At 38.7% G+C, this 21074-nt stretch overlaps 4 protein-coding genes across 4 annotated transcripts; 1 reads left to right on the plus strand and 3 right to left on the minus strand.

Moving 5' to 3' along the window:
* Window positions 1-271: 271 nt before the first annotated feature.
* LOC101302256 (CTL-like protein DDB_G0274487-like) lies at window positions 272-4579 on the minus strand. The gene is made up of 7 exons (XM_004297084.1): window positions 4481-4579; window positions 3806-4263; window positions 2818-3001; window positions 2478-2702; window positions 2262-2378; window positions 1573-1806; window positions 272-975 (listed from the first exon to the last, which is right to left on the minus strand). Exons 1-7 carry the CDS (start codon window positions 4550-4552, stop codon window positions 757-759), a joined length of 1509 nt encoding a protein of 502 aa, XP_004297132.1. The 5' UTR covers window positions 4553-4579; the 3' UTR covers window positions 272-756.
* A 1711-nt stretch (window positions 4580-6290) lies between these two features.
* LOC101310214 (protein ASPARTIC PROTEASE IN GUARD CELL 1-like) lies at window positions 6291-8063 on the minus strand. The gene has a single exon (XM_004298248.1). It carries the CDS (start codon window positions 8061-8063, stop codon window positions 6618-6620), a length of 1446 nt encoding a protein of 481 aa, XP_004298296.1. The 3' UTR covers window positions 6291-6617.
* Window positions 8064-14336: 6273 nt separating this feature from the next.
* Window positions 14337-17149, plus strand: LOC101302547 (GDT1-like protein 4-like). The gene is made up of 13 exons (XM_004297085.1): window positions 14337-14480; window positions 14591-14659; window positions 14970-15029; window positions 15143-15190; window positions 15359-15447; window positions 15527-15563; window positions 15654-15689; window positions 15954-16022; window positions 16125-16169; window positions 16250-16311; window positions 16405-16477; window positions 16588-16683; window positions 16791-17149. Exons 1-12 carry the CDS (start codon window positions 14463-14465, stop codon window positions 16651-16653), a joined length of 672 nt encoding a protein of 223 aa, XP_004297133.1. The 5' UTR covers window positions 14337-14462; the 3' UTR covers window positions 16654-16683; window positions 16791-17149.
* A 244-nt stretch (window positions 17150-17393) lies between these two features.
* Window positions 17394-18941, minus strand: LOC101310509 ((-)-germacrene D synthase-like). Its single transcript, XM_004298249.1, has 5 exons — window positions 18904-18941; window positions 18409-18627; window positions 18174-18318; window positions 17796-17852; window positions 17394-17696 (listed from the first exon to the last, which is right to left on the minus strand). The coding sequence occupies exons 1-5, from the start codon at window positions 18939-18941 to the stop codon at window positions 17394-17396; spliced, it is 762 nt and encodes a 253-aa protein (XP_004298297.1).
* Window positions 18942-21074: the final 2133 nt, after the last annotated feature.

Genomic DNA, 21074 nt, shown 5'->3' on the forward strand with positions numbered 1-21074 from the left:
GAGAGATCTTGGTGATGATGCAAGCAGAGAAATGGCCTCACGTGACTTTTACCATGGTCACCTTGCCCATCATCACCATCATCACAAAGCCTTTTCCTGTTTTCCATCTCTAGCTTAGTCTGAGTGTAGGATCTGTACCTGCAAGAGCTCTGAGCTTCTGAAGTTTGCTGGGGTTGTAAATTTGTAATCTTGTATGACCAAACAGAAGAGAAGCCATGGCTCTTCTTTTGTCACCCATCAATTACTCTTTGAGCCAAAAAGAGAAAGGAACTTGGAACTAATACCAAGAATTGGACTTTCGATGGGTTTAAATTTTTTCTGACATGAAGATAGTTTTTCAGACGCAAAAGATATTACCCAGCATTGTAACATAAACAATAATGACTAAACAGATTGTGGTTGTGTGGCTTAACAGATTGTGGTTGTGCAATAGACAAATTCATTAGTGTTACATTTAAGTGCTCAACCTGGACCCAAAAAGTTAAAAGAGAGAAGAAAATGCCATACAACATTGCAGAAGCAAGTTATACAAATGAAGTTGCTCGCCTGTTCTAATTTATGCAACCTTCGAACCTGATTGACCAACTTCTTTGCTCAACTCAGACCGCAATTGCAGCGCTGCCTATTGATCAAGTTTTCGCTCTTCTGTGTGTAACAAAGATTAGAGATCCTGAAACAAAACTCAAAGGATTTGCTTTGGATGAGGAACTATAGAGCTATTAATTACATTGTACAATTATGAGACTGAGTGATTTTTCAAAAAGGGAGCGTTTCGAGAGTGTGGTGGTTATCAACCCGATTGTGGGTTAACACTTCCCTTGCCCGGGCACTCCTGTGTTGAAGACGCTGGTGAAGCATCTCCGACATCTGGTTGAAGAATTCGGGATCCCACCTATGAATTAATAACGGGTCTTCTGCATAACAAATATAGATAGATGTAACAGCACTTTCCACAACCACCATTGCTATCCCCACCTGAAACATTTCATGATCCATGGTATATTTTGTCTATCAGATAATAGTACTCCAAACAAAGCTCTATTTAGTGGTTTAGGATAGACAACCAAGAAGATAAACTAGTCAACATGTTATCTAATACACTTGAGGCCAACCCCAGATAGAGGTTATGGAAGCATAATGATGTCAAGGCAGGTGATTATTTGATCGTCAACTAGGGATGCCATTCACACTTTTCTTTATCTATTATGATCAACCGATTCAAGAATGGGAAAATATGGAAAACAAAGAAGGGAGCTGCTGCAAGAATGGGATAACATGGGAAGTAGAAATGCATGCCAGTTTAAACTCAATAAAAATAAAATATCAAGACAATCAAAAGTCGAGTACATAAAAATTGATTAGTATCATGAGAAAACCTTCACTAAGTTCACATAAAGATCCAGAAAGCATGTCAAAAATTAAGCACTAGGAGATTTAAGAAATCCCATTAAAATTCTATGCACCACTAAACCAGTTACAGTTAATCTTTCAAATTGCCAACCTAAATCACAAAAAAAAAAACAAAAAAACAAAAAACAAAACAAAGGGATATCCCACATTGAAGAAACTTACCAAGATCATTCCCATCAACATTGCAGTGGAACCAACCATGGCCACTCTGTCCCTATATTTAACCCATGTCCAGACGCCTGAGCAAGTTCCGGTAATAAGCCCACCCAAGAGTGTGCCCATCAATAATACAGCACCTGAGCAATCATAGGCAATGAGGGCCTCGACTCCAGTAGACTGAAATAACTCCCAAGCATCCCTCGCTGAATGATTGAAACTTTTGCCAGAAACAGCTATCTGTAGTGAACAGGAACCATATCACTGACTAATAACTAGGTCTAAACGAGTTCAAGAAAATAGCAAGAATTAACTGGTGGTTTAGGAATTGAGAGCACACCACTATCAGGAATGATAATTTTTTGTAAAAACTACATTTAGGGACACGTAGAACATGTAAAGGGAAGATAAAAGCAACCAAATGTGAAAAGAAACAACCAATGACCTGCCTTGCAGTTTAACTTGCATAATAATACAAAAAATGTTTCTTTCGGGTAAAATAAAACTTCTGCTGTTTATATCGTGGGAAAGATTTAGGGTTTTTGCCCTTGCACTCCTCCTCAACATTGTGAGGTTGCTGTACTAATGCAGATCCAGTGGAGCAAATATTTAGGACATAAACAATTGCAAAATGTAACTTTGATCCATTAACAAATCAAATGCAAATCAAACTGACAAAGGTTCTAAAGAAGTACCTGAACATAGGCATACTTGTTAAAGAATCGCACAAGTGTCTCCACAAGATGAAAGAGGAAATCGACACAGCAAAGTAGACACTCATTGTTACCAATCTTGGACCGAACTCCCCTGATCTGATTTATATTTCAGAATCTTAGAACTAAACTAATCACTGTCACGTGTATATAGATTAGTGAATCATCACCAAGAAATGATTATGCAGGAATATATACCTTCCAGCGCAAAGATCGAATGGCAGCTGTGAAGAGTGAACCGTAGCAGATGCTGCCAAAAGAAGTTGTGACTGCATACCGAAGAGACTTCATTAGTGACTTTGAAGGTATTGATGAGGCCTCGCGACCACCATGGGAAAGAACAAGAAACACCATCCCAGACACTATAACATGTACAGTATTACAGAGAACAGCACCCGTCCAAAATAAGCTTACAGAGAGAACCTACGTGCATTTGTGACAGAGTTATTAGTGTCATTACTGAGGCAAGTTTTATGTTTTATTTTGCATTTCTCTGCCATGAGAATAGATGAAAGAACAGCAAAACTTGCCAGCTCACCACAAGAAGCCACCAGCGTCCACCATCTCCAATGCCTAAAGCCACAACACCAGCAGCCCCAAAGGACCATATTCCCATCCATAAAAGCATAATAAGCATGAATGCATATGCTACTCTCATAACTTCAGGTAGACTCCATACCATCTTGACAGCTGCTTGTAGCACCAGCATGGTAAAGGGTAGTCTATTAATTAAAACTAGAGTCAGAAAGACTGCAAAGGAATCTGATCATTTCAATTCTAACTTATGCATGGCATCATTGGCATGTTTGCGTTTATGTGTAAGAGTGAGAATGTGTGTGTGTGTGTGTGTGTGTGTGAGAGAGAGAGAGAGAGAGAGAGAGAGAGAGAGAGAGGAAGAGAGTCATCTCACAACATAATCAGTCAATATAAGTTAATTACATATCCAAGCATCATATCATTTGAAACTAATTGGATGGAACTGAGAGTTTTTACAACCCAGCTATGAATCGAGTAATGAGAAAATAAATATTGAATTCTGAAACCTAAAAACAGTATATGCAACTGGAAACCTCCAAACCCTAACTAACAAGGTACTACTATCCATGATCCACAATTCCACATCATATAATTTGTAAAATAGATATAACCCTACACAAGCTCTAGTTTGTATATATAGGTAAAACCCGGGCAATCCAGCCTCGATATAGACATATACGTAGAAGATTCATTACTGGTTTTCAAAATGCTAAGACAAGTAGTCTACAGATTCCCAACCTTTGAAGGTGAACCTACTAGATCTGGCATCCCTTTCACCCGATTCTGCACTTATAACCTAGACAGTATCATTCAAATTATTTAATTTTGACATACAATATGCTAATAGTGCAACAGAAGAACCACCTGAATGTGCTAAATGCTATTAAAAACAAAACTCCAACCAAACCATCCTGATCTCTCAAACTTCACTAAATCCCTAGACATTGTCTTAGACTTGTAATGCACCAAAATAAACAATAAACTCGTACCTGTCTATGACTGCCAACACATACAAGAACAACAACCCAGCGCCGATCGCAAATGCAACTCCCCAGAAGAACTGCTCCATCCAAAAACACAGAACACTGAGCACAGCAAGATAAGTCGTCAAGATATGCACCGCAATCTTCATCATATGACTCGCCTGAGATCCAAGGAACAACAACCAAGTCCAACCAAGAACAGTCCCAACTCCACCAGCAAGAGCATAAAGCGGCCAATAATCCTCAGTAAATCCTTTCTGATTTTCCAAGTAATTCTTTGTGTACTGATCCAAGTTCAGCCTATCCGATTTCTTAAACCTATTGAGACCCAAAACCGCCAGAGCACCTCCCACTAAAATCAAATGAATCATAAATATCCCCAACCAGAACACATCACGCCACCGCCGTGACGGCTCCGCCGCCATGGTTTGGCTGCCGTCGCCACTCCGGCTCCGGCCCACATTCTATGGTAAAAAATAATTAACAACCTTTCATTACAAACTGAACTGAAATCCAACAATTTCAACATAAACAAACACAAAGTTGAGAACTTTGCAGACATTAACAGAACTGAACTGATCATACATAACAACTATAACAAAAACACATCATAGTATGATACAATTGAGTTAAAAGGCCGAGTCTTTGCATGAATATGTAAAAAAGGAGAGGTGGGGTTACCGGATCGGAGGCGGAAATGGAGGCGGAGTTGACGGACGAGGAAGAGGAGGAGCTGTGAGAGACGTTGTTCATGCTGAGCTGGACTGAAAGCCGGGCATTATTATTGTTTGGAGGAGTTTGAGGGTTTTGTGAGGAGTTAGTGTTATATATAAGAGTTGAAGATTAAGGAAGGAAGAAAAAAACGTGAGGATCAAGGCGAAGAAGGAGAGCAGGTCAATGATGGAGAGGGGTTAATAATATAAGGGTTTTACTGTGCAGGGTTTTTGGTTTCTCGTTTCAATATTCAAGAACAAAGAAAAAAATGGGGTAGACAGAACAGAAGAAGTATCTTTGGGTTTGGTTGCAGAGTTTGAGTTTGACCACTGTGCAGAGATGGTAAAGTGTCCTGGTTTGCAAGTTTAGAAATTTGTATGGGGTTGATTTGTCAAGATTGGAGAGGAGATTGGTCAAGTCTAGAGACTAGAAATTCTACTGTGATCAATAATCATCTAGAAGAGAATTTTTGGATGAGTTCATAGTGTCCCAATTTGCAAGAGGGGCCAACAACGAAGTTGAGCATTTTAGAACAAGAAGACGATGGATTCTGTTTTCTTTATTTGGGAGAATATACATGAGTATGGGATAAGATTGAGAGAAAAAATAATGGTTGGTTGTACAACTGGTTAGATTTGCTTATGTAACAACCACTTCACTAAACGAAAAAAAAAAAAAAAGGTGATTATGCTATAAGCAAAAGTTAATTTTGTAGCAAGACAAACTTGTAAATTTGGTTCATTCTCATCATACTTCAGCTATATAGTTTAACTGTCACCTCCTTGTGGTGTTCCCAACGTTTCTCTTATATCAACCGAAAAAGGGTGTTTCGTGAGACTTTGTTTCTTAGTTCTGTTTTCATTTTGTATTGCCGAAAAGCAAAAAAAAAGGAGAGCTTTTGTGGTAAGTAGCTTGTATTGGCTCAATTACCTCATCAATGGTGTTCTTGATGGATTTGGCAAATGACCAAATGCTGGAGGGAGGAAGGGGGCTACTAATGTGGTAATTGAGCCGGCTACCTTATATTTCCTTATTTTGGTCAACTCAAGTACTGTATATAAATATATATATTGTAAATCTTAGGAAATCTCCCTATCAGAACCCAGATATGTCTCTTGCTTGTCCAATTATCTAAGCTGTAGCAGCCTCGATGAAAATCACTCGAGAGAGACCTTTAAGAAAAATGAATTAATGAAATGCATGGAAGGGGACTGCATAATTTTCAATTATTTGATTCCGGTCAGAAATTGGAAGGTTTACTTCTTTTATTCTTCTTGGAATAATTCAAGTCAAGGAGCCAAAGCTTATAGGTTACCAGGAAAGCCCACACCTCTTTGAAAACCCAAGCCCAAGTTAACCTTCAATTTCTTGTTTTCAAAACAGTGTTAGCTAATGAGGGTAGCAAACCAGCTAAAACCTCAACAACTCAGAAAACTTTTGAGTTAGTTTGGAGAAAATTTCTTAGGTTGAGTTGTTCCTATAGGGCAGGCGTGGTTCGCATGTCTTACATATGAATCTAACCCTAAAATCCTGGTTCCGCCATTGGAGATCATCATTGGTGTCATCGGTTTTTCCCAATTTCTTGAGAGGCCTACTTAATGAACCAAAGCTAACGCTATAGTTTTGTTGGTTTGGGTTCCTCACTAGTACTAGTGCAGCAAAATGGTTAATATTGGACTCCGGCACAAATTTATGTTTTTTATTGGAGCATCGTAACCTTTTAATTTTGTAATTCCGTGAGAATCTAAAGTTCGAAACCCTGAAACTAAATCCAAGTGCAATAATTCAATTGAATAGTTTATGACAATTTGCTATTTTGTACTAATTTACTAATACCACTACTCTGTATAAATGATAATTATTAATGAAAAACACAACAAGATAATAAAAGTAGCAGATCTTTCAAGTGGTCCATTTTTAAACCCCTCATCTCCAACCCGTGTTCTTGTTCAGCATGAGAGTGACCTAAAAACTAAAACCCAAATATATTTGGTTGGTAACATCAACATGGACACACAACTAAACAGGGAGGCAATCCCCTTTTAAAAAAACAGAACCCAAACCCAGGAAGAAGTAAATGTCCAAAAGTCACACCCATGGTTTCCTAGCATTGGTCGGCCGAGAATCCAACCACCGAATTAGCTATGTCGAAACTGACACGTGTCCCTTGCTGCTGCACGTTCCCAATTATCGACAGCGCCCCGCTCGTCGGCGCGAACGCGAAGCAGAACGTCCCCTGCGAGTCCACCGGAATCAAGTAGTTCTTCGCCGGCAACGGCAGCTCCTTCCCGTCCTCGAAGTGAAACGACAATGCCGGCACGTCCACGCTCTCAATCTTCGACAAGTCGTAGCACGCGTCGAACAGCGCCACCCCGCTCGTCGACTCCAGCCCCTTCGTCATGTTCACGAACGCGCTCCGCAGCGCGTCGTACGTCTCCGTCTGCAGCCTCGTCACCGCCGTCCCGGAGTCGATGATGATCCCGCCGTTCCCGCTTTCGTCTATCTCGAACGCGTTGGCCGGAATCTTTAACATATCCCCGCCGACGCTGATCCCGGTCAGCCCGACGTAGTAGAAAGTGTTGAGCTGGCTGTTGCGCCGTAACGGAGCCGTTACGGCGTTGTGAGGCAGTGCTGTGTTGAACTCGAGAGTCGAGGTGGAGTCGGAGTCACGATCGACGAGGCAGTACGAAAACGACGTGGCGTTTAGCTGCGAAGGAAACGACAACGGCCCTCCGCCGAGTCCGAGCAAGCCAGCCGCGCCGACGAAGAGGCCTTCGTTGTTGTGCCCGCATCCAATGGCGACGTCGCTCAAAGATTCCCCGCCGATGCTGATCGTCTCCGTCACGAAGTCGCCGACGGTGTAGGACCCGTCCCCGTAGGCCACCTCGTAGAGACACGTGTTGTTGCGGCATTCGAACACGTCGAGGGACTTGCACCGCGCGGCGTCGCACGACAGCTGCGCGAAGGAAGCCGAGGAAGTCGGCTCGAAAATCGGGTCGGCTTGCTGGTAACAGTCGGCGCACGGCGCGCACTGGACCCAGCTGACGTCACTGCCCGTGTCGAGCACCACGTAGACCTGGCTCGGCGGTCTGCCGATTCCGACTCGGGAGAAGTACTCACCGCTGCCCTGGCTCGTCCCCGAAACAACGGGGCCCTCGAACTCGTCGGTAGCGAAGCTTTCGGTGTCCACGGGTTTGAGATCCGACGTGGCAATGCCACTGACCGCGAGATCTAACCGGGTGGTGAGAGATCTGACTCGGGCCGAGTCGCGCCCGAGTCGAGCTGAAATGAGCGACTTGTAGTCCTTGTGGGAATGCTGGTGGAGTGAAATGCGGGAATGTAGTGGAAGAGAGAGGGAAGAGGAAGCTGAGTGGGTCAGTGATGACTGAGTAGCTCCACTGTTAGAGTAGGACGACACGGCGTTTAGGGTGGCCTGAATGGAAGCGGCGACGTCGAGCACGGTGGTTTTGGAGGTGGTGGTGGGTAAGTTGCGGGAGTGAGCAGAGTAAGAGAGGAGAGCAAAGAGAATGTAGTAGCAGAGGGAACCCATCTGAGATTTGGAGAGTAACTGTGACTGAGAAGGCTTCGTGGGTTTTTAAGCAGTGTTTATTTAAGAGGTAGATTTACAGAGATTCACGTAAAGGACGTTGGAAGAAAACAAAGGGAAATTTATGGGGTGGAGAGGAGCTAGCTTTGGATGAGAGCCCAGCAAATGGGGTTAAAATGTGATAAAGATAGGGGGACTCAAAAACAAGAACATGTAGCAGAGCCTTGAGGCCGCCTTGCGGCAGGTTAGATTTAACATTGGATTAGTGCTAATTAATCTAATCTATTTTTGAAGCTTCGATTGACTCAAACATAAAGAGAGCTTAAAGTTAAGTAGTTAACAGCTTTGTGGGGATAAAGCATGATTCCTAATTTCCTATAGCATGATGCTTTCTTTCTCAGTACTCTTTCTGACCTTTCTACTGTTGGGTCAAAAGGAAAAGTCTTAAACATCCCATGTCATGCACTTGCCATTGATTTAATTATATGACAACATGAGTATCATATTCTCATGCATTTCGTGGCCATAATCAATGTTGTTTTGGAAACTTGATGGTTTCGATCGATTCTTATAAATGAAAAATATGATTTTATCATTTGTTTGTTGATTATGATCAGTGAGATGTAACTTGTTGATAATTCTCACATACAAATGTAAAAATGATATGAGTTAATAGTTTATTGAAACGAAAAACATTAAACATAATCTTCAAAATAAAAGATTCAACCGTCTATATAACTCAATTATATACAAGAAAAATGATTTAAGAATCGGCCTAGTAATCATGATAGTAGCTAGACACCTGATGAAACAATAATTGTACAGCGAATAGGAGTCATATTAATCATATATTGTAAATCCAACTTACCATTATAGGTTGGGAATAAGTCTTAATAACTTGTACTAGTAAGTTCGATTCTTAAAAGCGACTTCGTATGCTTAGATATTATAACAAACAAGCATTTGTTAGAACCGTATTTTCGGATTCTTTACACACTCTTGTAGTTTTCGCAATATTGTTTCGATCATCTTACAAAGTACGAACATTTTTATCTATGAACAACATTTTTATATTGACTTGATTTATTCATTGGTTCAACATCAATGGTGTTTTTATGCTTATATGCAGTTTTTTCTAGTTGATTATTTTTCCGATACAACTTCGCTATAAGTTTGAGAATATGATAAAAATGATAAAGCCTAATACAATAAACCATGCTATATATGAGTATATTCATTAATTTTCTCCAATATTTCAAAATAATTGTGAAGCAAGTGAACTAAAAATCATGACGCTTGAACTATGATATAAACGAAAAACAAACACTGAAATATATCATAGAGTCTCATGCATGAAAGAATATTATCACAAACCTATATTCTCCCCATATATATGCATGCAACATAAGTTGTCCGCATTCATCGATACAAATTTTGTATGATTGATAGGACCCATCCAGTCATCCCATTTGTGTTGCAATGTTCGATCAACAATGTTCTCGGCACTCTTAGAAAGTATGTGTTAACTGAAATGACACTTAACCAGCAATAAGTACTTTGGAAGAAGTTACGCACATGTTAAGATTATTCGTCTTACTTGTACGCAATATAAAAGCATCTCCAATAGCTTCCTTATTTTCTTGAACTTCTCAATTTTAGGAAATATAGAGCTGTTTTTAGATCTAACAGCTTCCTCATCCTATTCCCTAAAATGGGGATAGAGAAGAAAGAGAAGTTTTCATTCCCCAAATTTGCAGCAAAATATTCATTCTCCAAAATTAAATTCTTCACGTGCTCCAACGAATTCAAGACAACAATAGAATATTTTATTAGGTATTTTATTGTTACGATACGATGAAATATATAATATTTTTTTGTTATAATTAATAATGATATACCATATTTTATTGTTGTATTAAATGCTGAAATCTCCAAAATGGAGAAGATGTTGGATTTTAAGCATAATTTTTTTTAGAGATTTTAGCTTTTGCTTTTCCATTTTAAAGAAATTTTAAAGAAACTATATTGGAGATGCGATGTCATGCACAATCACCAGATTAATCTGGGGTCATCAAATGCAGATTTTTCCCTTAAACTCTTTTATTTTGCCAACACTGGCCCTTCATCTCTTTCAATTTTCACTCTATTTTCGTATTTTTAGCTTCTGTTGTGAACTTCCCCGAGCACGAGAGAGATTTGCACTATTAGCACTAACAAGCTTACACGCGGATTAAGGATTATTGACAAGTCATTCCATGCAAACTTGCAAAGTCGTACGTAGTATATATAATTTGGGAAAAATATCCCATTAGAAACGATAATAATCTTTTATATAATTAGACTGATATCATTTCTTTGGCTTATAAACACGAGTAAACGACTCTAATATCTTGGCTGGCGATTTGCGAAGATATTATTCATTTATTCTTGTACTCAGATCAGATTCCTAGCATTTGGTTGATTACCTCTCACATGTTCTTGCCCTGTCAAGGTGTTCTAGTTTAACATTCTTAGGAATAAATATCCTCACTGTAATACATACATATATATGGTCGTTTTCAGATCAATAATTAAGGAAATGCATGCAATAAAGACACGCAAGAGGGCAGTCCAAGCTTGACTTTTGCTCTAAATTACATTGAAGTAATCAATTAATCTGTAAGTACTTGATTAGTTTGGACTACCTTCTTGTTTTATATATGAACTTGATTTGCGATTGCCAACTGCTATATATCTTATCCTAGTAACATTGACTGTGTTAGAAATATTAGACGATAACTATATATATGAATTCCCTATTTCCCTATGTTCTCCGTCACTCCATTTGGACCATTCCTCATTTAAGCTATAACCATACGGGGTTTGTTAATATGGGATTGACTTGCAGCCAAATAATCGTTTTCCATTACAAGAGAATATGTACAAAGCTAGCTGGTAGTTGGAATGGAGATTAATAATGTTGATCTTTTGCTTTTTTATATATATTCAGGGTCGTCCATGAGTACTGCTAATTTCTTCTGGTTTTAAACTCATTACCTAACTAAAAACATAAATATTTTTGTAGGTTAATCGATCAGTTATGTTCTATGTTTTTGCTTATTATTTCGGTGATTGTATTTACATAAGCGTTGTCATATAATTTTCATACTCATATTTGTAATTTATGGCATTTGATTAGTACAACATGAAACTTTAAATAGAAAATAACATCCCACTACCATAGACAGTTGTAAAACACATAAAAACCATCTTTCAACATATTTAAACAAATAAGGACATAAACCAGGCCTACAGTACATAGTACCACGCTGTCAGTAATTTTTACGCAAAATACCCAAAAAACTATTTTTTTCTAAAATATCTACAAAACTGCCACTACCTTAAAATATCATTTCTCCACCATTTTCAGATCTGAGAAATTCTCTCTCTCTCTCCACCATTTTCAAACTACTTAATAGTCCACCATCTCAGAAGACCATTAGCTTTCTTTCCCAGAAACCCAAAACATGGAGCTCCCAAACTCTCTCCTTCTTGTCTTCTCTGTCCATCTCTCTCCTCTAACCGCCCTCACCGGCGTCACTGACCCCCGCGCTCTCGGCCTCGCCAGGTCCAGCTTCCCCTCCGTGCACGCCTAGCAGCTGATCCGAGCCCTCAATCTCTTCCCCGAGTCCGATGCCAACATTATCACCGACGCCGGAGATTCGTCTCCGGTCTCTGCCGGGAAGAGGATCGTCGAGAAGCGGTTCACGCTTCACAACATTGTCGGCGAGTCCGGTGTTTTCGTCGAGGACCTCGGCCACCACGCGGCCAGGTCTGGTATTGAACATCAATGAGATGAATCTGAAGTAGTTTATTAGTTTGGAGATATGTTAATGGTTAATGAATCAAGCTGAAGTTGTTATGGTTATTGGAGCAATAGGTTCTATATTGAAGCATCTAATTTTGAATTTGCAAAAAATGGTTGACGAGTTATCCTTGGGATTGTTGGGTGACATTGAAAAAGTGGAGTTGAAATGTGAATTCTTAAAAGACTCATTCTTGAATGATGTGGGTTTTATTACCATGATGTGGGTTCTATTAAAAGACTCATTCTTGAATCTGGGTCATGTCTTGTGATTATTCTTTGATCTCTACAACTTGGTTTACTCAAAGAGTCTTTGGAATTAAAATCCATATCTTTTGAATTTGACAGCAAAAAGTGATCATTTGTAGCTAATCTGTGCTCATGCTTCGTGCTGCTACTGCATTCTACTACGTGCTGCTGTGTGCTGCTGCTACTCTGTGTGATGTTGGTGTGTGTTGTTGTGCGCTGCTACTATGTGCTGTTGTGTGCTGCTACTACGTGTTGTTGTGTGCTGCTACTACGTGCTGTTGTGTGCTCCTACTGCGTGTGATGTTGGTGTGCGCTGGTGTGTGCTGGTGTGTGCTGCTACTGCGTGCTATTGTGTGTTGCTACTGCGTGTGTTGTCGTGTGCTGCTACTGTATGCTGTTGTGTGCTGCTACTGCTACTGCATGTTGTTGTGTGCTGCCACCGCGTGTGTTGTTGTTGTTGTTGTGTGCTACTACTGCGTGCTGTTGTGTGCTACTACTGCGTGTGTTGTTGTTGTGTGCTGCTACTGCGTGCTGCTCTGTGTTGCTACTGTGTGTGTTGTTGTTGTGTGCTGCCACTGCATATTGTTGTTAATGTGTGTTGCTACTGTGTTTGTTGTTGATGTGTGCTGCTACTGCATGTGCTGTTACTACAAGCTGTTGATTTATGTTGTTGCTACTGCGTGTGCTGTTGTCGTGTGCTACTAATGCATGTTGTTGATTCATGTTATTGTTGATGTGTGTTCCTCCTGTGTGTGTTGTTGATATGTGCTGCTACTGCGTGTGATGTTGTTGTATGTTGCTACTGCGTGTGATGTTGTTGTATGCTGGTATTGCATGTGATGTTGTTGTGTGCTGCTACTGCACTGCAAGTTGTTGATTCATGTTGTTGTTGTTGTGTGATGTTACTACTTGTTGTTGAACTTCTATATCAACAACAATAACAGAAAGGAGCAGTAGAAGAGCTTTCGCCCCCTCTTATGACTCATTCATTGTCTTAGTCTTCAAGCAGTAGCAGAACTAAAGGATTGCCTAAACATACTTGTGTTGTTTCTGAGATGTTAACCCATGCTACTAATTCTACTGGAATTAACTGCTACTACATTAAGTTATTAAAAACCTACTACTGTATTCCATTTACTAGAATGTTAACCCCTGCTACTACACTAAGTTATTAAAAACCTGCTGCTGTATTCCATTTACTGGAATGTTAACCCCTGCTACTACTTCTACTACAATTAACTGCTACTACACTACTACACTAAGTAAATAAAAACCTGTCACTGTATTCCATTTACTGAAAAATCTCAAAATGAGAGACTTTTCTCTTCTAAAAATATATTTAATTAGTGTAGGGTTAGTTTGGTAAATTAAACTATGACACATGGCATACAGAGAAAATATTGTCCTTAATTGTTAAAAACTGTCCTTATTTGTTTAACAACAACACTAATGGATTTATTTGTGTTTCAAATCATTTTAGAGGATGTATATGTGATTTGCTAAACTTTAAAATACGTTACTCTTTCCAATTAAGAGAGAAGGTTTGTCTTTCACCGTCAATCATGATCACTTAATTACTCACTTCGTTTTTCAAGTTGTACACTTACACTTGTATTCCATTAAGAAATACTTATAAAGAACTTGATCATGAATTCGTATATCGTTTCTCTTGTTTTATATTTTATATTAATTGTTTTAAGAATAGAATCTCATCACAAACTTATGGGTCACTACTCACTTAACCCCATAAAGCCCTAGCACAAACTTTTACCCATTATAAAGACTACACATCCCTTCCTTTTCTTTTCAGTTTTTTATGTTTATTCTCATTCTCAGAGCATTTTCCTTCATCAACTTTCTATTTTTAACAAAAAAGAGAGAAGAAAAACACCCTTTAATTGGATGCCTTAATCAGACCAAAGAATAAATTCCAAAAATCTCCAAAATGACTCAAAAAAGAAGAAGAAAAACCCAATATTTCTAGTAAAGTCAACTCTTAGGACTATTCAGTAGAACTGTAGAATATAAAATTCAAAGAAACAGTTCATTTTCATTATATTTTTATAAAAATTGAAAGAAAAAAAGGTTTATCTTTCTAATTTTTCTCTGCCTATTAACAACCTCGCACGCGTGACACGCTTGAGCTGCGTTTGTATTCTCCCACACTTGTACTACTCCTCAGCGTGTCCGAGAGAAACTCAGAATCCCCAGTCACCCCAATTCAGCGAGACAGTCAGAGCTTCCCAGACCCTCTCTGACTTTCTCGCCCTCATTACTCTCCGATTATTCTCCGCCTCCTCTCTCCCAAAATGAGCACCGTCATCCAGGTAAATTCCATCTCTCTCTCTCTCTCTCTAATTTCTCATACCGCGTTCTGTTTTTGCTTCAAATTCCGATTTGTTTTTGAGCTAATTGTGCGAGCTGTGCTTTCAATTAGGGTTTCACCAAGTCACTTGCCATGACTGTGCTCTCCGAGATCGGCGACAAGACCTTCTTCGCCGCCGCGGTGAGTGTTTAATTGCTTCCTTTGTTTGAGCTTCGATACTGATTCAATTTCAACTGATTTGGAGTAATCGAGAGTAGGTTTGACTTACTAAAATGCACTGCAAGTTATCTGCTAATTTTTTTGGGTATCACACTGTTAAGGAGAGCTTCAACTTAGTTGTAATTGTGTATTCTGTATATATGTTTTGTGTCTGTGATTTTACATTTAGTAAGCACAATCCGGTTGAAGATTCTAACAGTGTGTATCTGTGTATCTATATACTGTATTTTTTTTGTGTGTGCTAGTTTAACATTGTGATGTTTATTTCAAGATCCTTGCGATGCGCCATCCCAGGAGACTCGTGTTGTCTGGTTGCCTAGGAGCTCTAATTGTAAGCATCTTATTGCCACTTTATATATGTTTACAAAGTTATCTGTGTGATCTTGCGTGTTTCTTATTTCTGGGTCTTAGCAATCACGTACCTCAATTTTGCTTGTGTTTTAGGTGATGACTATTCTTTCTGTTCTGGTTGGCTGGGCTGCTCCAAATTTGGTACGTACTCTAACTCTACGGCCCCAAGGTTGCTTTGCCTGTGTGGGTTTGTTCTTTTATAATCCAATGAACTAGCATAGGTTGATCATTCTGTCGTTCTTTGTATTACCTTCTATATTCTCATATGGATACTGAAAAGTGAAAATACTCTTATCTTAAATTACACAGCTCTCGCGGACATGGACCCATCACATAACAACAGTGTTGTTCTTTGGGTTTGGCCTATGGTCCTTATGGGATGCTTTTAAAGGAGAAGGGTAATGGATTTATTATTTTGTGGACTTCAATTCATTGTTTTCTGCTTGTGGTGGAATTTAATTCTGGTTTACTGAACAGGGGGGATGATGAATTTGCAGAAGTTGAAGCGGAATTGGTTCGTATTTCTGGTTTTACTTTTAGATTACTTACAACTAGGTACTCAACTGCTTTCTGACTTAACATTTGTGGTGTGATCACTCATCAGGATGCCAAGGCAGGATCCACCAAACAGAGTAGTAAGGTGATCCGACAGTTTCTCCATCATTTGCACTTGATAATGGCTACTCTCTCTCTCTCTCTCTCTCTATATATATATATATATATCACACACACGTGTTCTATGTGTTTCAATCTTTCAAACGGCTAGTGTTTGCATATTTGTTGACAGTGTTGAGACATCTTTAATTTCATTTATCATGGGGGTCCCCGTAGTTTCTTGCTATGTATTACCAGTTGTATGTTAGTTAAACTCATTTGTGTAACTATGGTAATTTTGGCCTTCCAGGATGACGATGATTTGAAAAAGCAGAATCGTTCATTTATCTTGCAATTCTTCTCACCCATTTTTTTAAAGGTTAGTCTATCTGTGGTTTATGGCATTCAATGTTTTACATAAAAAGGATCTTTTTGTAGGCCTTTTCTATCACTGGACACTGAAATTATTCTCACTCTACAGGCCTTCTCTATTACTTTTTTCGGTGAATGGGGTGACAAGAGCCAGGTGAGCACTTGCCCCTCTGACATATCTTTAACAAATATTTGCTTCTGCACTATCTGGTACTGAACTTGCTATCCTTTCAGCTAGCTACTATTGGTTTGGCTGCAGATGAAAACCCATTAGGTGTGGTTATCGGTGGAATCATGTAAAAGCACCTATCCTTGTACTCATGTTTTCCAATCAAATTCTTTACCTCATCAAAGTGACCGATGGTGATTCCTTTTTATTTTGATTTTAGAGGACAAGCGTTGTGTACCACTGCTGCTGTCCTTGGTGGAAAGAGCTTGGCATCTCAGATATCTGAGAAAATTGTAATTATATACACCTGAATCTGTAGACAAATTATAGCTCTAGTTATATATATCATATCTGTAGATAATCTGTAGCATCAAAGTTGTAAGTTGTAACTGTTGTGTTTCAGGTTGCATTATCAGGTGGAATTCTTTTCATTGTTTTCGGAATTCAATCCTTCCTTTCAACAGTTTAGGCGGGATACTTAGCATCTGATTCATGATCTGTAAGTATGCAGTACTATGTGAACGCATACATTATCATACTCTAAAGTATATAGTCAAGTCCATCAGTTGGGAATACAAATTTTGATGAAGACTGCCTTTTGTTCAGGGATTGAAGGCTGACTCATTGAATTAACGAACCGTCATCTACGCATTGTGCAAGGGGTGTTTACGCTTACAAGGTTTGCATCTTTTATTATACAGCAGAGCAATGTACTAATCAGAAAAGGAACTGATTGAAAGAGTTATTGTTTACAAGATCAAGGCCAGTATTGCACCCTGGCAAGGGTGGGAGCTAGACTATTGTTGCATGCATGTTTGCTCGGACTATGAATTTAAACCATTCGATCTGCAATTTCATGTATCAACTATTCTTTGTCTCCTTTCCCTGTATGATTCAAAGATACTACCTCGATACGAAACTTTACATTATAATGGATAATATTGGCCGCTACGTAATCTCTTACACATTGAGCTGTCGCATCTACATTACATGAAATCATTTAATATATTTCTCTTTTCCATACAGATTGCTTATTTCATCACAAAATTAAGTGCTTATATATATATTCCACAACCGGTTTCACCTACAGCAAATATTATTCCTCTGGTAAACTACAGTAGAGCACAGACTGTGTCACTGTTTGACAGAACTCTGAGGACACTTATTTTACAGCAAATTAAGAGGACTGGACGAGCCCATCTTATAGGCTTAAACAGGCACTGGTTCTACAAGGAGAGAATATATAAAACCCTTGTGCCCAGTCTCAGAGTTGGTAAACCCTTCCATATTATTGTAAAGAACTTCACTAGAACATGCAAGATTCAAAATGATCTGCAGGAGGGGATTGGGGATACTATTGCTGGAGTGGAGATCGAGCCACTCTTGGTTTAGGTCTTTCCATGCAGCCTCCTTTTGTTTAGTTAGCTCGATTTTCGCTTCTTCTTCTCCGACACCATATTGGTTCATGTAGCATTCTACTGATGTGGCACACTGCTCGTTGGTTTGCTCAAACTGCATGATCAGAATTAAGATATAAGGTCAAGGTTAGATGGTTTCATATATGCCTGAAACACTTGAACATAAATTATGCAACTAAATGTAATATTGTACCTTGTGGCCAGCAATGTCGTTGAGGAGTCTGCCAATTAGCGCTGTAGCTTTAACAATCTAAGGGCGATTTAACACCCCAATCCATTAAGTCTTTTGTAACAAGACCTCCCATTCCAACAAAGGATGTGATTGCCATCGCATAGAAGGATGTGTCAAGTGTATTGGGAATATATTCATCCATTGTTGGTGTGTATTTTTCCTTCAACCATTTGGCTTCCTGGAAGTAACCTCTGAGTTGAATTTTGATCTGGGAGAGAATCAAATCATTTCCTTATTAATATTAATATAAAACCTGTTTATTCTTAAAAAAAATATATCAAATGCCAAATAATTTATGGGACTTTTTTGTTTAGAAGAATGATTAGTACTGAGACTTACTGCTTCTTTTGCATACTCAATGCGATATAAGTTTCCTTCATCTGCAAGCTTTTCTTCATATCCTGAGTAGCTATCCAACAATCCCTTATAGCAAACCTCCATACACTCGGGCAATTGCAGTTGATCAACAGCAGATATGTCCCACCTGATCACAATATATAAATCAATAACCTACGGATCTTAATAATAATCTGGTATCTTGTATATATATATAGTTAATTAATATAACACAAACCTCTCAATAGCTTCTGTAAAGTGCTCTAGTTCTTCGTATGTGCCATAGACATTGTAAACGTCATCAAGGACTGTCGTTAGAGCAACACATTTGCATAGTAAAATCCTAGCAAAGTGATATTCAGGTTCAAATAAGGACGCTAGGGCCCAAAAGTAGGCCTCAACTATTTTGTTTCTAACAAAATGTAGCTTGTTTGCAAAGTCTAAGTTCTTCCACCACCTAAAAGCAAAAACCAAAAGAAACATTATAAGTAATTAGTAGGTACGTAGTATTATTTTGCATAATCTTAGAAACTATAAAACTGCAGATATAGTTTCTAGCAACCTTGAGTTTCTTGTAAACCTTTAATCGAGTGTAAGGTTGATCTTCGTGAGTGCAAAACGAAGAACAACAATAGCAAGTGCTAGGCTTCATTGTATCCTAAAGGCTTATTTGATCCAACCCCTTTGCACACTAGTTGTGGGGCAAATAAAGTCTAAAGGACAGCGTAAATACTTACGTGCCTTTAAAGCAGTTTTTCCTTCATCAGCCATAACCACAAACAAAACTACATCAACAATCTTTAGACTTTATAATCTGCTATGGCATCATTGAAGGAGTTTACAGCAAATTTTGTGAAACTTGATCGCTTTGACGGAGCAAATTTCAGACATTGGCAAAAGAAGTTGCATTTCCTACTATCAAGCTTGAAGGTCGTCTACGTGCTTACAACTCCAAAACCTGTAGAAACAGAAGATGATACCCTTGCTGCACAACGTGAAAGACTGAAGTGGGAACAAGATGATTATGTCTGCAAGGGCCGTATATGCAATTCCATGTCTGATGCCTTATTTGATATCTACCATGAGATGGCTACTGCAAAGGAAATATGGGATGCACTGGAGGCTAAGTATATCTCACATGATGCTACAAGTAAGAAATTTCTGGTCCAAAAGTTCTTCAATTATAACATGACTGATGATAGATCAATTGTTGAACAATTCCATGAGATTATGCATATACACAATCAGTTTAATCAATTCAAAATGCATATGGATGATTCTATAATTGTATATGCAATTATGGATAAACTTCCACCATCTTGGAAGGAATGCAAGAAGAGCCTCAAACATAAGAAAGAGGACATGTCCATAGAGCAGTTGGGGACTCATCTTCGCATAGAAGAAGAATGCAGATCCCGAGAGAAAACTGATGATACTGATTTCTCTTCCAAAGTTCATATGGTTGATGAAGGGCCTAAACATTCAAAAATCAGCCATGGAAATAATAAGAGGAAGGGCAACTTTTCCAAGAAAGGCTTCCAAAGTCAGAATGTAAAGAAGACAAAAGGAGGATGCTTCTTTTGTGGCAAGCCAGGTCATTACAAGAAAGATTGTCGTCATCTCAAGAACAAACAAGGAACTACCAATGAAAAGTATGTGGCAATGATTTCTGAAATAAATATGATGGAGGATATTGAAGCTTGGTGGATAGACTCTGGTGCTACAAAGCATGTCTGCAAGAACAAAGATATGTTCAAAACATATGAACCAAGTGGAGATGACAACGTACTCTACATGGGAAACTCCTCTACTTCTTCTATCAAAGGAAAAGGGACAATTGAATTAGAGTTCACATCAGGAAAAATTCTTACTCTTACTGATGTGTACCATGTTCCAGAAGTTAGAAAGAATTTGGTTTCTGCTAGTCTTTTGAACAAGTCTGGGTTCAAGCTTGTCATGGAATCAAACAAGTTTATTCTGACCAAGGGTGGTACCTTTGTAGGAAAAGGGTATATGTATGATGGAATGTTCAAACTCAATATTAATAAAGTATCTACTATTTCTGTTTACATGCTTGATTCTTTATCTTTATGGCATAATAGATTAGGACATGTTAATACTAGGAAACTAGATAATATGGCAAATCTGGGTTTAATCCCAAAGCCTGTGAATGATATGCATGATAAATGTGTTACTTGCTTACAAACAAAACTAACTAGAAAGCCTTTTCCAAATAAGGTAGAAAACACCTCTACTTTGCTGCAAATTATTCATAGTGAGGTTTGTGATATACATAGTACACCTACTAGAGGAGGAAAGAAATACTTTGTGACTTTCATAGATGATTTCAGTAGATTATGTTATGTCTATCTTATGCACTCTAAAGATCAAGTTCTAGATAAATTTCAGATTTATAAAAATGAAGTAGAAAATTTATGTGACAGCAAAATAAAATATCTACGATCGGATAGAGGAGGAGAGTATCATTTTCCTTCATATTATGAATCAGTAGGTATTGTACATGAAACTTCAATAGCCTATACTCCACAGCAAAATGGAGTTGCTGAAAGGAAAAATAGGACCCTTGTGGAGATGGTAAATGCAATGCTTCAGAACTCTTATTTAAGCAAGGGTTATTGGGGAGAAGCTTTGCTTACAGCTTGTCATATCTTAAATAGGGTGCCTAATAAAGCTTTAAAGGTCACACCTTATGAATTATGGTTCAAAAGAAAGCCTAACTTAAACTACTTCAAAGTTTGGGCTGTAGAGCCAAAGTTAGGTTACCTAAACCAAAGATAAAGAAGTTGGGACAGAAGGCAATTGAATGCATATTTTTAGGATATGCAGAACATAGCAAGGGATATAGATTCCTTGTTATAGAACCAAATGATTCTATATTAGTTA

The sequence above is a fragment of the Fragaria vesca genome, linkage group LG4 (genome assembly GCF_000184155.1).
Source record: "Fragaria vesca subsp. vesca linkage group LG4, FraVesHawaii_1.0, whole genome shotgun sequence".
NCBI classification, from domain to species: domain Eukaryota; kingdom Viridiplantae; phylum Streptophyta; class Magnoliopsida; order Rosales; family Rosaceae; genus Fragaria; species Fragaria vesca.